Genomic DNA, 18,657 nt, shown 5'->3' with positions numbered 1-18,657 from the left:
GAATTGGCGGGATGGACAACCCATACTCACCCCTGCATGGAGTAATTGTCTAGATTAATTTTACATAACGTATAATATAACTTGAACCTCTATCCTCTTTAAATCCCAAAAATAGTTTATTTATTTTTTTATTTTTATTTTTGACAAAGGAACAAAAATTAATATTAAACAAAATTAAAAGTGACATTTTTAGCCATATTTACAAGCATGTTGGTTGGAGGTACATGCCACCAAATACCAACACCTGATTTACAGACAGATTTGGCTAAGCAATCTGTTGTTTTATTACATACTCCAGTTACATTGTTCAGCATACAGACTAACACACCTATTTAACAAAGATGAAAACTGCCAAAGAGGAAGAGGCAAACCTGCATTAATATACATAACTAAACTCTTACAATCTGATTCAAAGATAACTTTATCTCAATTTTGAGCTTTAGATCATTTCATAGCTTCAAGTAAAGCCCAAGTTTTACCCTGGTTAGCATGTATTACTCTTGCAAAAACTCTCTTTCCTATGAAAAATGCCCCTTTAGAGTTTCTTATTATGATAGAAATTCCAGCGAATTAAAAGATCTTCGAAAATAAGCATCAACATTTATTTTCAATACATCTGGTGGTGGAGATACCCAACGATGTTTATAATTTAGAATATTGTTAAAATGCATGGTAAGAGGTGATGAATGAGATGTATATGCTAAATCAGATAAGTACTTGAAAAAGAGGACTTAAAACAGATGTACAATTAGTTATAACGTGTGGAAAGAGAGCTTGACATTTGAATTTCCATATATACCGCAAGGTTGTTATGATTCCATGAATTGAAAGAGCACCTGAATCAAAGTGAATTACAAAATCTTTCGAAGTCCAAGAAACAAACCACTGATGCATAGATTGATACTGTTGAATATGAAGATAATGTTGTGGTAGTCAACTATTCCATATAATCTTTGCAAAAAGACAGGTCGAAGAATAAGTGATTAACATTCTTAATCTGATTTGTATTACACAGAACTCACGAGGTATCATGCATATCAATAACATTTTGAAGATTGGCTCTAAAAGGAACTGCATTATGAATGAGTTTCCACAAAAATATTTGTAACTTATACAGAATTTTCAGCTTCCATAATTTCAACCAAAAAGAGGTATTCAAAGCAGTAGGTGATGATGGAGAGTTAATATTGCACAAGTGGATGTAAGTAGAAGAGGTTATGAATTTACCAGTTGAAGTGAGAGGCTATATTAATGAGTCTTGTTGTTGAAGATCGAGTGAAATGGTTAAAGTAGAATGTATCTACAGATGAGTGAAAAGTTGATGTAGTAGAGTAATATTCCATTGATCTATATCTGCATTGATTAATTGAGAGACACGTTGTATATCATTGGTATTTAGAGAATCGCATACAAAGCAATAGACTCACTTGGAATCCAGTTGTGTTTCCAAATATTAATTGAAGTACCATTACTAACATGTCACTTACCAAATTTATTGCATAATTTGAACACCATGAACAATGCTTTGCCAAAACCAACTAGAATTATGTTGTTTTGGATAAGGTTCATATTTTAAATCACATTATGGAAAATACTTACTTTTAAGTAACTGAGCACAAGGTTCTATAGAATAGTGTACCAAATTCCAAGACAATTTTCCAGCATTGCAGAGTTGTAATAAGTAAGATGTTTCAAACCTAAACCTCAAAATCTTTTAGGAAGGCGCATCTTATTCCAGGAAATGAAGCGTTTTTTTTTATGAGATAATGAATTATTCTGCCAATAATTCTTTGAATCTGATTCATATGATATATAGTATCCTCAGGTAGCATAAGTACTTGTATGTGATAGGAATTCATAATGCTTTGAACAGAATTCAGTTGAGTAGTCTTACCCATTTGATTGATGATTTTGCTAATCCATCCTTGAAGTTTAGCATTCATATGATCCAGAATGGATTGACGATTCCTGGTAAAAGATCGATGCATAAGAAGGGGTATACCTAAATATTTCTCACCTAGTCCCATTATCTTCATTTGTACAATATAAGAAAATTGAGTTTTTTGAAAAGGAAAGACATTTTTGCTAAAAAAGATTGTTGATTTCTGCAAATTCACCACTTGTCCTAAAACATGACTAAATTGTTGAAGAATCTTCTAAAGGTTTTTCAGATAAGATGGTGATGCTTCAAGAAAAAGGTGACAGTCGTCAGAAAGAATAAGTGACTTACCTCCAGACGATGCTTTGTAACTTTCATGCCTTTCATATTACCTTGAAGAATTTGAGAATGTGTAATCCTAGACAAAGCTTCCATTACAATAAGAAATAGATAATGTGATAGTGGATCACCTTATCGAATTCCTCGTGATGGCGTAAATGATGTAGAAGGACAACCATTGATTAGAAGAGAAACTTTTGTCACCGTGATAGACTGCTTTGCAAGTTGAATGTGGTCCTGATGAAAACAAAGTTGGAGAAAAATATCAAATAGAAAGGGCCATTTTAATTTATCGAAAGCTTTCGACATATCCAGTTTAAGTCCAATGTAAGATTTTTTTCCCTTTCTTTTCTAATTCATTGTATGGATGAGTTTATGTGCCATGATGAAATAATTATGAATGTGTCTACCAGGGATGTAACCATTTTGAGTAGAAGATATAAGTTTTCAAGTAAAGGTTTCAATCTGTTTGAAATGATTTTAGATATGATCTTATAACTTACGTTACATAAGCTAATGGGTCTGTAATCCGAGGGAGATTGAGGATGTAAAATTTTGGGTATAAGAATCTGATAAGTATAGTTTATAGGTGTCAACATGAATTTATGAACAAAAAAATATTGGACCATAGGTATTACCCTGGCACCTACTGTGGACCAACATAACTGATAGAAAGCAGCCTGAAATCCGACTTTTCTTGGAGAAGCCCATGGTTTGATATGGAAAACATTTTCTTTGATTTCCCGATCAGTAGGAATTTGAAGAAGAACATACAATTATCTGCATCTGTAACATATTTATTAAAATGGTTTAAAATAGGGTCACCTGAAACAGGACCAAAAGTTTTTGAGATTGCAGAGAAGTATTCAAGGAGAGTGTTTTCAATACTAGATTTATCATCATACCAAATTCCCATTGAGTTCTTAATAACATATATGTTATTTTTCTTCTTGTCGTAGTTGGCATGAGCATGAAAGTAAGAGGTGTTTCTGTCAGCATCATAAGAGTGAGCACCTGCTTTTTGCATGAAAAAATCCTTATGAATATCCAACCACTGTTCAAGTGAATGAGGTAAAGCAGCAACTTCATGATGAAAGGTAGGTAAGTTCATATTAGAGAAATTGTTGCTGATGAGGAGACTAAATATGTGATTCAATGTTACCAAAAGATTGCTTCTTCCAGAGTAAAAGAAGACGTTTAGTATAACTAAACTTAGATAAGAATTGATATTAAGGGGAACCTAAAAAGGATTGAGACAAACTCTGGTTTATGGTTTCATCACAAGAAGCATGAGAAAACGAACATCTATATAATCGAAAGATGCATTTCTGTATACAACATTCATGGAGGTAGATAACAGAATCGGTGAATGACCCGAAGCTACTAGAGGAATATGTTGAAGATTTGTTATAGTAACAATTCATCCAAGAAACATTAACAAGAGCTCGATCAAGTCCATCTGCAGTGTATTCATTGTCCGATCTGTGATTTGACCATGTCGTTGAAGCTTTGGAGATACCTAGATATATTATTCTATTGTCGTTGAATAATTAGCCTAATCATACTAGAATGATGGTGATGAGAAGGTTTAGAGCTAATAATTTTTGAATCACTCATGGTGAAGTTCAAATCCCCAATCAATACCCAAGGAATGTCTACATGTGGTTGCATTTGTAATAAATACTACAATTGATCTTTGTTTTCATCAGGATCATGAGCTCCATACATACAACTAACTGAAATATCCGAATGATGAGATTGCGTATGTAAAATAGCACAAATTGAATGTCTTGTAATATGCATAATTTCCAAGTCAACACCAGATTTCCAGACTATTGTTATACCACCAGACAGACCAATAGGAGGAGCATACAAGAAATTAGGATATCTAAACTGTTAATTGTAAATAGAAATGCATATTAGATTTCCCAAAAACAGTTTGAAGAGCCATTTTTCTTGAAAATCCTTGCAACCTTCAAAAGGTTTTATATCTTAAATGAGTTTTATACTCTAATGCACTTTATGTCCTGTTTTTTTTAACATATACAATTGTCGAAACCACTATGTTGTCTGCGTTAACTATTTTTCCCCTCTCTATTTAATCTTTGGGTATGTTTCTTTTGATCAATACACATCAATGCAATCCAATTATGTTAATTGGATCTAAAATAAATTAAGGAAATAACGATTAACAATAGCTTTATGATTACAGATGTTATGGTAATACAACTTTTAAATTAATATTAAGGTTATTAAGAAAGTGAGAGTTTAAAATCGACAGAAATTCCAGATGTACCTTTCAAATAATAGGGGTTGGTTTTTAGGTCTCACTTTGTGTGAGCGGGTAGTTTTGGTGTTGTCTATTTGGACTGTACATCTAGAAAGGTTCCAGATTTGTTAAGAAAAAAAATAGTCTCGGCGATTGTGTGATACAAAGCCATGGATTGAAAATGAGGACCCTTATTTAGATTTGTAAACCCTTTTTTTGGTAGAATATATCTAACACCATCTCTATGCAAGGGGGAAGGTCACAAGCATATATAACACCTAGCATTTAAGACATTTTCCACCAAATTTTCAACTCCAATGCGAGGATCAAGGTCATAGAAAAAGAAGACATGGTTAAGTAAAGGTAAAGGAAAGTCTAGGTCAAACTTTCTTCGTAACCTTTCATCTCTGAACTCAGATAAAAAGTGTTAAATAAGCTTTTGGGGATTATAAATGAACTTTAGGTATTCTTTTTATTTATTTATTTATTTTTTTTTGGAAATGACCATGAGGGAGGCGAATGTTGACCAACCCTGGCTTTAACATCTCTAAAATCTTCATATCGATATAACACCCCTCATTTTCTCCCATTTTTTGTATTTAGCTACCAATTTTTTGACATTTAGTCTACCAAATTCTCCATATTTCTACAAAAAACATAGTCTCCCTTAATGTATTTTGCTGGCTCCATAATAGGTGATGACCCACGAAAAAAAATGTGTTCGTAAGACCTTCACCCAGGATGATGATTTTGACCCATTGTACTGGAGGCTTCTAAGGCCCGAACGAATGAAATGTGCTCGAAGAAAAAGGAGCAGAGAGCAAGTATTAACACTTGGGATTCCAACTCAAAACCAATTGGCAATGAATGGAGAGGTCCTCATGCTTATATTGAGTAGTTGTAGTAGCAATTAGGTAACAGATGAAGGTGGCGCAATCCTGAGCTATGATGTACCGAGTAAGGAAGCAAAACGAAGTACAGAATCACCCTATCAGATCTAGCACATTAAAAGAGAGTATCTGTTGCATGTGGAGGAGGTCATGACACGTATTAAGTGAAACCTGTATTCAACTATCGGGTCTGATTCAAGGACGAGGCATTAAATGCACTGACAGAGCACACGCAAGAGCAGAAGGGTCACGTCATGATCGGCTCGTGTATAAAGGATTGCAAACTCGGATCGGGAAAAACATGAATATCGGACTAACTAATATCGGGACCATGACCATCGAACGAAGGATAGCTTGAGCCGAGAAGGGATGAAGCGGAAGACCTATTCATCAGCAGAGGATAAAGTCGGGAATGAAGTATCGGAAGAAGATTTCGATGATCACCCGATAAGACCATCAATGAGAGAAGGGGCAAGTGATTTGTAAGTGAGTAAGGAGAGAGACTAAGTATTGTTGAGAGACATCTTCATCGTAACTTGAGAGAAATAATAAGATCATCTTTTCACCTCCCATGGACGTAGGTAATCATGTCGAATCACGTATATTTTGTGTTCTTATGAGTTTCTTACTTGCTTATCTTGTTATTTCTTCATTACGAATGTTAGATGTAGGATGTATAACTTCTTATAACTCCAATAGTCATGCTTACAAAGTAGTCTTTTGTTGAAGTATTATCTCCAACAGCAAGCAAAACACGTAGGAAGACAAAAAAAATTAGTCACTAAATGAAGCTTGATTAAATATGTAGTAACTTTCATTAAATTAAATCATGAATGAAACATGTTTTAACCATATGAAATCACGTGTAAACCAGGTACGGAAAACACCAGGATTACTAACAGGGTACCGAAATACATATTGGACAAAATAGCCATTACCTTTGGACTGGTACACCCCCAATGGCACCCCATGAGCAGCCATGATATGACTTGTTTATTGTGGGAGCATGCGAGACGTCTGTCTGGTTAGACGGTGGGGCTTGATCACACAACAGCCCTAGATTGGAGATATGTATTCCGTCCGTTCTTCCAGATTCCAGACAGAGCTAGAATCCAATTTCGCATACTAAACGACAACAATTTCTAAAGTAAATTAAAGTAGTTAAAGATCTCCAAAATTCGGCCGACTTGTCTTTCAAGTCTTTAACTCTCTGTATCATCTCTATGACTCTATCTATATAAACCCAACGTCCCTAGTTTTCAACTTCACAGTCCACACTCGCTCGCACTCTCTTTTCTCTCGTACCTACACTTCCACTTGAACCTTAAAAACGCCATGCAGACATCGTACCCACAATATGCTTCTTCAAACCCTAGACAAGAACAGCTTGATCTTACAAATCCTAAAACAGTAGAAATGTTTAGTCGTTATCATAACCATGAATTATTGTCAAACCAGTGTTGTTCCTTTCTAAGTCAAATCATCGATGCACCACTAGAATTAGTTTGGTCAATGGTTAGCCGTTTCGATCAACCACAAATTTACAAAAGGTTTGTTAGAAGTTGTAAAATTATTAAAGGTGATGGGAGGAGGACTGGTAGCATACGTGAAGTACGTCTTGTATCGGGATTACCAGCTACATCAAGTACTGAACGGTTAGATTTACTTGATCATGCTAACCATGTCATATGTGTTAGTATTCTTGGTGGTGATCATAGACTGAATAACTATAAGTCTATCATTACACTTCACGAAATCAGTAATAATGATAATCAAGATGAAAGCAGTGACGATGATGTTTTTGGGAATACATCAACGGTTGTGATTCAATCGTATGTGGTTGATGTACCAGATGGAAATACTGCACAAGACACAAGATTGTTTGTTAACACACTAATTAGGTGTGATCTCAACTCTCTTGATAGTATTTGTGAGAAAATGGCATGTTCTTCCTCTTCCTCTTCTTATAGTTCTTCTACTGAGGACTCCTCTTGGTAGTGTTGGTGTAACCTTAAGTCTCTTGGTGTTTTCTTAATCTCTTCTTTTCGCTTTCCTTAATTTTCTTAGTTAATATGAATGTACATACATGTTTGATAAACTAATGAGATGTTTTAATTATTAGGACTATGCGTTCTTTGTTTACTTTTTGTCGTACGGCATGGACTAATTTTGGTAAATTTGGGGTCTAATGGGACGAGGTAAGAATCATGTAAAGTACGATGCCAATGTTTTGACAAGTGTCGGTACAGTGTGCCATGTGTCGAGATAGTTTATCCGCAAACCTTGTAACGTTGAATACATGGCATTTACCCGTATCTTTTCATGTGGCGTGTCATGTTTTTTTTCCTTAATCTGGTTATTATTGTTCCAGACTAGGGACACAAATGACAAACGATCGGGCCGAGTTAGAGAAATGCTATCGGTTGGCCGAGTTAGAGAAATGCTATCGGTTGGCCGAGTTAGAGGAATGTTATAAAGTCTGGCGGAGTAGAAACCCAGACTGCATTCATATTAGAGTTTGCAGCTTTTTTAGACAAAATACCACACACAACGTTTTCTTTTAGGACTAATATATTTCATGCTCAAGTGCGGCCGCAATATACAACGGACTGCGGATTAATATCATCCCCTTTTAACAAGTTACAGTAGTTTCCGCTTTAGAGTTTACAGAAGAAGACAAGTAAAATCGTAGATATAAATACTGACAAGGAAAGTTTTAACTATTCAAGTAATGCTTCGTCTCACGTCAAAAAGAGAAGCAAAAGGAAGTAATGCTACGTCATGTTGTTTGTTGTTTAGTCGGTACTTCAGGACGGTAATATTTACTGCGTTTTGAGTCTTTTGATTTCAAGACTTAGGGTTTCGGGACTTTAAAGGACTCCCCTTTCTTGTCTTTATCTTCGACGGATATTTAAGTTATGTTTTGCTATTGGAGAAATAGCACGTGAACTCACGAGGTGGACATTTAAATTCATGTCCATCTGATTCTGGCGTGTACTGACACTACTGAACAAAAATATTGTCAGCAAGAAATCTGCTTTGTTAACTCATGTTACTTTTGAGTCTTTGACGTTTGTGAGATGAGTGATTCTTAACGAACCGTCTAAATAGACAATGGCAAAACCGTTAAGACACAAAAAAATTAAAAAAAGTGGGTCCCGCTTATCCGGAGCTAACAGGCGTCCCTTTTTTGGGTATTCATGCGTCTACACGATTTATAGGGAGTCTATTTGGACGGTTTGTAAAGAATTTTTGGTGTGAGATACGGAAAATGCTTGGTATCACATGACTTGACCCAACCCATTTCCCTGTGGTGTGCGGCGTTCGCAATTTTTTTGTTCTTTTCCTCCTCCTTCCTCTTTTGGCAAATCTCATAAAATAAAAAATTGATCGGTGATAAAATAGATATTAGACAAAATAGAGATTAGAAAGACTTCAAAAACATCGAGATTTAAGGTCGAAATAAAATTAAACGGTACTAACAACGAGTAATCCATAAAGAATAGCAACGAACTACCAATAAGAACACCAAGCAATCCGAAAATTGAAATGAAGGTTTTAGAATTATAATTCAACATTTGACAGGGTTTTTTCTTCTTGAAAAAAATCATAAAAATACGAGAGTAATGTGCCCAAAGTCCAAAATCTCCATTGATATCGTAAAGAAACGCCATAAGAGCCCATATAGAATTTCCATAAAAGAGAAGACATAAACAAAAAGGACAAAACACCTACAAAAAACACCATAAATATCTCCTAAAAAAACAATGGAAATTGAAACAAAAATTCAGACAGATCTAACCTAAACAACCAGGTATCTAAGAAAACAATAAAAAGAAAAGGAACCTTGCTCAAATCTAGTCCATTTAATGGTGATGAGGTTTTTTTTTAGGTTTTGAGAAGGAACTAGCAAGGAGAGAAAAACATATCGAGCTCTAAATGTTTACCGTTTATGGTTTCCAAACAAAGGGTATAGACGGGTGCCAAGTTAGGGTGTACAAAATACATGGAAGTTGCCGCTTGTCATGTACCGTCCGGATCCGAAGGATCCCATAGACGCCCGACAGCCTATCATGTGCTTGCCCGGCCTGCCCGGTACTTATAAATGGGCACCCAGCCTTTTGTTCAAATATTGGAATCCGACCTATTTGCCTGCCCGGTAGGCCTCTTTAGTTACCCGGTTTGCCCAACTGCCCGGTAACTTGTTTACCCCACCTGCCTATTAACCCATCTAGATAATGTCTATATTAGATACGCCAAAGTATAGGATGCCTAAAAAAAATCACTTATAAATATATTTTATTAACAGAACGTTCTTTATTTTTCTTTAGTTTTTTGATTATCGGCAGCAGGAGCTGAACCCATAATTTGGAAGTTCGATCCCTGGTCAATTAGGTTAATCCCGTTGGTCTCTTTTTTTCTTTATTTTTTATTTATTACTTAGGTTATAATTTTTTTAAAATTTTATTAACATAACTTTCACTTGCTTTCCTTGTTTCTTCCTTAATATTTTAGGTTTCGTTCAATTGCACCGAAAGTCTGAAATCAATTCTTGTGTTGGGTACATAAATTTTACCAATTCACTATTCACAATGGCTTATAATATCTTATATATTTCTAGGTTAATATCGATTCAATATCTTTTACGTCTATTTTATTGGAAAGGGGTGTATGTTCATTTATAGAAGAAGGGATTGCAAAGCAGGCAATCAATAGATCAATCATTCGTGGATTTGTTTTGTTTTTTGTTTTTTTTGTAAGCGGTTTGTTTTGATTTTAGTATGGAATAAATTTTGTTAATAATGTGATCATTAGAACTTAAATTTCAAGTTTGGACAATTTATTGGGGTCGGAAGAAATTTTGAATTACATTTCACAGTAATGAATACGAATTGCCCGAACTATCACTTAAACAAGTTACAGATATATCATCATTCATCAAGGCAAAAAAAAAAAACTATATACTTTTTTAATATTTGAATTATGTTTTGGGACTGAAGCCTGCAGGGTTTGACATGACCTGGTCAGTATTGTTTCGCGGGTATTGACGGGTTAAAAGCATTATATTTTTGCTACTGTCCGGCCTGGCCTGTTAAACTTAATGGGTAATAAGGATTACAAGCCCGCCTAGCCTGACCAGTGCTATAATCGGGCTTGGGATGGCCTGACCCGCTCGATGTAAGTGTGAAGTAGAAATTGACGTTTAGTCCCAAATTAGTTGGGCTTTGGACGCTCTAGTCCAGCCTCCTCAGGCCTGGTACTCGGAGATCCAAATATCACATTTTTAAATCGAGTTAATCCTTTTTTAACGATTCAGTCCAATACCTCATATTTCTAATAGCCAAAATGCCCTTTATGTAAAAGTCGTTATCATTATTGCGTTTCTCTGCTAGCAAATCTCTGAAAGAAAGACCAGAGATTTCTGCGTATTTCAGTTGAAATCAACAACATATCTAGTTCTCCGCAGTTGAAATCAACATCATGGTTTAGATTCAGATTCGATTACAAACGATAAATGGTTCTTCATCAAATCACAACAAGTTTGTTCTTCTCAGATCTGATTTTGCTGATTCTACAACATTGGTAATCTCTTGTCAATTTTCAATTTCAATTTCAATTTTTCGAATCCTTCAAATCTCGATCCATGGAAACATTGTGAGAAACCTTGTATTTACTGATTAAATTGATTTACTTACTTCAATCTCAGTTCATCTTCATTTATTTTTTTTAATTCTAGAACATCTTCACCTGCAAAATTCCATATTTTTGTTTATCAATTTTACTTCGTTATACATCTGTTAATTGGTATTAGTTAGATGCGTTCTCAATTTGAATACCTACTCATGATGAATATTGATTTCTACTACACTAATTACTTGTTTCCTTCTACTAATTGGCATTACACAATTGTCAAGTTTCATATTGAAGACATACTGATACAGGTCAAGAAACCTATTTGGGTACATGATAAATGTTAGCTATTTTGAAACCTTACAAATTTGATTGATTATTATTGGATATATAGCTGTAGTTGCTCTGCTTAGTAATAATAAACTAGAAATGTTAGCGATTATAAGGAAAATGAGCGTACTGTATTTCAAAGAACAAGAACAAGAAAGTTATATGCTTTCGAAGATTATAAAAGAATAAGGGAAGTAGTCATGTTAATTTGATGTTCTTACATGTGTCTCTCTACTTGATTGAACTAAATTTTTAAGATGAGAAATACATCTTATATCTAGTATTTGATTTCAAAAGTCAATTCTAAGTGGAACCTGACTATGCCTGGCACAACTCCCTTAGCAGCAACGCTATGCAACTTCTGTTTGTTTTTGGTGTTAGACGTTGTTAACTAATTTAGTGGGTATATACTATATACGTACAAAATACACATTTGGAAATTATGCTAGTTGGAAACATGTATAGAAGAGTTTCATTTTTTTTTTGATTTTATATTGGTTTCTTCTTTAGATTCACCACTAGACCACAAATATAAAATGCAACCATACGGAAGAATTTTGTATGCAATAAATTAGAAATCAAGTTTACTAGCTCGGCCTCGGAGTCGAACCCATACAAACCGCACTATAAAGAAGCATAAAATGCTATATAGTACACACTATGTAGCTGGAGTTGCACTATTTTAGGGATGAATTACCCCTTCCCTACCCCCATGGAGAAATAGTCACGACTAGTCCTAAGGTATGGCGAGAAATTTGATCGTTAATGTGTACATAATTGTACACCTATTGATTATGTAGGAAAGGCATCTGATTCCATTTTTTTGAATTTTGATGAAGGGATGTGCCGACAACCTTCAACCCAAGAATTGACTTTCTAGGAATTTACATGGAAATGAATAGAAGATCCACCGCATCTTTTGGAGATAAACTCTGTTGTATTTGTTTGTATTATTAAATTTAGTTGAATATATATAATTTGCAACACCAAATATTATTAATTAATGATTAGAGGCATTAATGTTTGTGGTAAGATGCATTACAGTTAGGTATATATAGGATTTCAGACTCATTACATGCATTCCAACCTTATTTATCTCCAGCTCATAGGTTTCATACTATGATTATTCTATTTTTTATGTTTTCCTTTTTTTTTTTTTTTTTTGCATTCAATTCAAAGATACTACAAAGTTCTGTTGCTAACTCAGCATCAATTTTAGAGTAACTGTATTCTAACATCAACAACAAATTAAAAAGGTTGCTAACTTCAAGCAAGTATATAGATGATGGGTATAAACGTAGATCCTCCTCAATTGCTTGACAAATACAAGATGCAAAACTCGCCATTTACTCATTTTGATTTGATATTGTAAGTGGATTTTCATTCATAAATCAAATCAATATTTGCAATGTAGACCATTCGTATATATGTAGATGTGTGTATATTAACTGATCCTTTACTTTACTTTTTTTATTTCCCAACAAAAGTGACTCTCTGCACAAATTGAACTCTTGAGTTTCTATCCTATTGAACACCTGCCAATTCATTAGTTTTATAATATGAAATTTCACATATGTTAAATTATTCCTCATTTCACCTCATGAATAATCAGGCGAGCACCTCCGTTGGAGAGGTTAAAAGTCTTGGAGCGTTTCTTAAGATGGACATAGTTCAATCCACACGGGATGCAGTTTCAACGGGAGGTAAGTTAAACTTGCTTATAGTGTTGAAAATATTTTTGGTGTTCGCAAGTTCTTTGTACAAGGTTTTGGTTCAATTTACTTAAACAACTTATTATTTGAAGATTTTAATCTGGGAGACAATTATTGCAACTAGGGATTGGTAAAGAGAAAGCTGCAAATATTACTCAAGATGTGCATTGAACAACATGAAAAATCATTGATCTAGGTGAGTTTATCTTCTTTTTTTTTTAATCCGTTTTTTTGTTTTCGCTTATATTATTTTGTGGATATTCAAATGGTTGTCGCCTTGTTGGTGAGAGTAACCTAGGTCACAGAGTTATACACATGTTGATTCTTAATGTATATATACTTATACACATGTTAATTCATAATGTCTACATAGTTGTACACTTGTTGATTGTTAAAGTGTACATAGTTGTACACCTATTGATTGTTAATGTGTACATAATTATACAATGTAGATTGTTGATGTGTATGTAGTTGTACACGTGCTGATTATATCATACCTTGATGCACCTTTGGTATTAATTTTTTTCTTCGTTTTATGTATTTAATTTAGGGACTCACAAGCTCAAAATGGTAGAGCGCCCAAGCCTATCACAAGGTTTGTGGAGGTTGATGATTCAAATCCATCTGAGTTTTCATATATTATGCTTATAAAATATGGGTAGCTATGTACATACTAGTGCACATTTTTTAAATCCAATGAAATAGATTAATTGTTAGGCGAATATGGTTGTTTGTTCCATGTTTTGTATGGGTTATATGTGCACCAATGTATTTTCCATGAAATATAGGTCGATGTGTGGGTATGAATGGTCGATTTTATATATGAATGTTTTGTAGGATGCATCTATGTAAGTCCAATGAAAAAGTAAGTTTGTGTGTGGTTATGAATGATCAATTTTATGCATGTTTGGAGAGGTGTATAAATACGTACGCCCATGTAATTTCCATGAAAAAGAAGATTAGGTGCGGTCATGAATGATCATTTTTATGCATGTTCTGCAAGGTGTGTACATATTGATGCACAACTATATTTTCCCATGAAAAGGTAAATTTCTGTGCGGTTATGAATAAACGGTTTCATGCATGTGTTTGCAGATTGGTGCACCAGGATAATTTCCATGAAAAAGTAGGTTTGAGAGTGGATATGAATGACCAATTTCATCCATGTTTTTTTGTTTCTTTTTTTAGGCATATCCATGTTTTGTTGGTGTATACAAAGTGGTGCACATGTGAAAAACTATATGCATAAACTTTTAAAAGTTGCGTGAAGGTGCACTTTTTTTTTACACATCAAACAATGAAGTGAAAATTAAAATTTTTAAAAAGTGAAAATTATATAGTCACATGGGTACTCTTTTTGTAGCTATGGAAAAGAGCTTTCCGAATATATAAAGTTTGTGAATTTTGGATGAGCGGTTCCAAAGATAAATCATTTCAAAATTATATTTATATTATTTAAAATTGGTGACGTCATCATAAGTCATTATGGACTAAACTGAAAATATTTGGACTAAACTGTAATATTAAGGGTTATTAGTGTACTTTCCATATTTTAAATAAATAAAAAACTAAATTGTACCTAGTTGAATGGGTGTGGACTAACTAGTATATTTGGATGGGATTTTGGACTAAACCATATTTTTCGCAAATGTGAAACCTACGTGTTGTACTAGCATAAAAAAAGAAAATGCTTGCTTAGCGAATTAATGGGGGGATAATCTGGGTTTAGCCGGTAGCCACTTAATCGGCCAATCCATCTCTCTAGAAAAATGATAACCAGATGAAGGTATTTGGCTTGGTAAGTCCTATAAGCCCATGTCAAAAGATTATTTTTTTAGCCCATTTGGGTCCATCTTTCAGCGCATATTAGCGTATTGTGTGACATGTGGGTTGCACAGACACAGACGCGTGTACACGGACACAACACGACGCAGACGCGGTACAAAATTATCAAAAAATTAGGACGCGGACACGTATATACATATTTTATTTATATATTATTTACATATACAATCATGTATTTATATAGCGAAGTCAAGTGTTTCGATCCTAAAAATTAGAAAATGATGTTACATGTGTATAAATTTTGAAAAGAAAAGAAGAGATCGTATGTTTATACACGCCGAAGGTCAAGCAATCAACCACTATTAAACACATGACACAATCAAAATGCATTACTAGAACAACACATGCCCAACCAAGGATATATGTGATGTCATTTCCAGTTACAAAACCCTAATAAAGACCTAAATGATGGATCTCAATGTTTGTCTTTCTTCATTTAGTTAATGATAGTAAAAATAAAGGAAGAAATTTAAATGAAAATAAAGAAAAAAACGCTTCGAACCCGAGTCATCAGTGCGTCCAAACCAGACGCGCGCGGAAAACGCACATTGGTGGGTCGAACACGTGCCGTGTCAGCGTCCCACGCGCGTCCTGTGTTCGACGCGAGTCAGACGCGGACACAGCTCGAAAAATGCAGCGTTCGTGCAACCCAGTGTGACATGATGCGACAGTCCATTTGAGTTCATCTTTAAGTCCCTAGCATGATATTTACCATACCGGGCCAGAAATTTAAAACGTGTTGTGCTTTTTAGGCACAAGCAAAGCATAACATTGCACACGAATAATCTTGTTTTGTCATGCTAGCGTACTTATATATGTTTTTCCAAATAATATATGTTCATGTATTTAAACAATGAGTAATTCAATTATTTTTTGATAATTAAGATAAATTTAGCAAAATTAATCAAAATTTTGCATAAAATATTATTTATTACCTAATATTATTAGATTTTTATTCTTAAAAACCAACGTACCACAATACATGATAACAATTGAATAATTATTTATTTACTACCAGCTAAAGCCAAATGATACATTTAGAAAGAAAAAAAAAAATTGAAAATAGTATTTATTACTTAATAATATTTAGCATTTTATGTATATTGTCATAGAAATTAGTTAACATAACATATTAAAATAGAATAGTCCAAAATTTATATTTATAATAAAGAGTTTTCGTGAAACATACACGTAATAGACAGGATATTAGAAGACTCAGAAGAGGAATTTCATCAATTAGACTTGGAGGAAAAAATTAATGGTGGTTTGAGTGATGAACAATAGCACAGAAGAGTGATGACATAACAAAATATTGTAATATTATTGGTTTGGTGGCCGAGAAATGGAGGTATAGTAGCATAGTGGATTTTATTGAAAATAATGAAAAGAATACCAAATTGTTTCACAAAATTGCTTTAGATAGAAGACGAAAAAAATCATATAAACAAAATCAAGTAGATGATAAAATGACGATAGATGACCATGAGATTAAGGTAGGGATTGTCAATCATTTTAAGAGAAATTTTCAAGATAAGCCTCGGCAGACCAGTTATGGGAGATTTGCATTTTAAAAAGATAGACGAACTATGAAACTTTCTTAATTTGGAGCAACCAATTACCTAGTCAGAAATCCTTGTGTGCTATTAATGTTTTAGGGAAAACTAAGGCCCCAGGGCCTAACGGTTTTCAAATTCTTTATTTCTTAAACTTTTGGTAGAGGCATTGACTAAATACAACCTATAAAAATGTCAAACACAACCTCCCTTTAAAAACCAAAATATTTGTTAACTGGCTTTAACATGGGTAAAAAATAATTATCTTCATCGCCTTCCCTGTTATATTAAAACTTGATCAATCTTTACTGAATAAAAAAACTAAACTGAACAAAAATTATGAAAACACAAAAACTTGATGGATATTTACAATTTCTTTTATTTATAATGGTTTCTTCCGCCAACTGAAATCATTATGTTATTCAAATTTATCTAATTTTCTGTGAAAGATATTCAGGTTCGGGTTCGTTTCAGTGATTTTGAATGAGGAACAATTAGGGAAGTTCTTGAATTGAAAAAGAGGTTTTTTCTTATGAAAACAAGTTCAGTATCATTTGTTAGGGAAACGAAAGCACGAAGTAGACGAATGGTGATGATTACTGTTGTTGATTTGAATTATCAGTTTGAAAGAGACAACACAGTGAATCAATCCACCTTATATATATATATATATATATATACGAGTCTGCTTGTGATATTCTTTGCACAATGGGTTTGATCAGATTTTGATTCTTGAACACTCACAATTGAAAAAGTCAAACGGAAAAAGAAGAACGAGGAAGATGAAAAAAGGAAGGGTTTTTTCACCCACTTATAAGATAGTTAACAAGTATTCTCTGTTTTGAAGGAAGGTTGCATTTAGTTGTCGCGTGGGTTGTCTTTAGTCACCGCCTTCGTAGATCATCAAATTTGATTTTATGAAAGTCATTCAAGAGTTTCAAGAGAAAGATATTATGGATTAGAGATTTAAAAATACGTATATGGCCTTAATCCCTAAAACTGATACAATATACAGTAAGAACTCCATATATTAATTTAATAAACTCTATTATATATTAATAAAAAATTAAAGTCTCAAATTCGGCCAGTTATAAATAGTAATGACCTCCATATTTTAATATTAATAGTTTTTTCTAGTCCCGTCATAAGGAATTTACCTCCATATATTACTATAATCATCACTATTTTACACTTATAGATCTTGTTCATCAACATTTAAGATAATACATTATATTTATTCGTAGTTATTTGAGAAAAGGATGTAACTTTTTGAATTCTTATCGCATCTTTTGATTTGCGGATGCATAATACCTCATTACTATGAACACCTTCTTGTTGAAGCCAAAATATTTGCAACTTGTCGAGTATGTTTAAAGCTTCTTGGCATAAGACATTTTGTATTATCATTATCATGATTATCTTCCTCCTCTTTTTGTCTAATTCCATCGTTCTTCGATTAAAGCATATACGACTTAGTGCTCATTTGGATGATTAAGGAAGACATCCATATCCATTACCGTTTACATACTTTGAATTAGCAAGGAAGACATCCATATCATTTGGATGCATAATACCACCACCTGAACCCTAAATCCTGAACCCCAAACCTTGAACGCTAAGCCCTGAACCCTATACCCTGAAACTATAGATTCTGTCGAAGGGCAAAAGAGACCATTCATAACACAGTTGACCAGTCAAAATCTGTCAAAATGCCCCATTTTAACTATTATAGGTAAAAGTAACGGAATAAGGCATTTTTTATAAGATTTTGGGGCTTTTTAATCTTTTCCCTAACGTCCGGGACTTTTTCGCAACCTTAGAGTCGATTTTGGGGCATTTTGTCACTTAACCCTTTCAACCTCCTTAGTTTCAGTTGCTTTTTTTTTGTTTTTGTTTCTTATTTCTCTCACGTGTTTACTTTTTTTGTTTTTCTTTGCTTGTTCTTTCTGCTTTCTAGCTTGTATTCTCTTTGGGTAGTACAAAGATTTTGTGCCCCTTTTTTTGATAATGGAAATTTTCGCTTTGCTAATCAAAATAAATAAATAATTAATATTGTTTATTATGTTGCGTTTTAATGTGGTGCATACTGTGCTTATCCATCCCACATGTTGTGTTTTATTCGTGCTCATTGTACCGCGTGCTTTGTTGTGCCGTGCGTCGATTAGATTAGTACAATATGTTACAGGAAACTACACTGATATGCCAGGTG

The 18,657-nt window shown here is 33.8% G+C and overlaps 1 protein-coding gene across 1 annotated transcript; it reads left to right on the top strand.

Moving 5' to 3' along the window:
- The first annotated feature begins 6,712 nt into the window (after positions 1 to 6,712).
- Positions 6,713 to 7,375, top strand: LOC113294530 (abscisic acid receptor PYL4-like). The gene has a single exon (XM_026542924.1). It carries the CDS (start codon positions 6,713 to 6,715, stop codon positions 7,373 to 7,375), a length of 663 nt encoding a protein of 220 aa, XP_026398709.1.
- Positions 7,376 to 18,657: the final 11,282 nt, after the last annotated feature.

This window comes from Papaver somniferum, chromosome 7, assembly GCF_003573695.1.
Source record: "Papaver somniferum cultivar HN1 chromosome 7, ASM357369v1, whole genome shotgun sequence".
Taxonomy (NCBI): Eukaryota; Viridiplantae; Streptophyta; class Magnoliopsida; order Ranunculales; family Papaveraceae; genus Papaver; species Papaver somniferum.
This window is presented reverse-complemented; position numbering and strand designations above follow the sequence as displayed.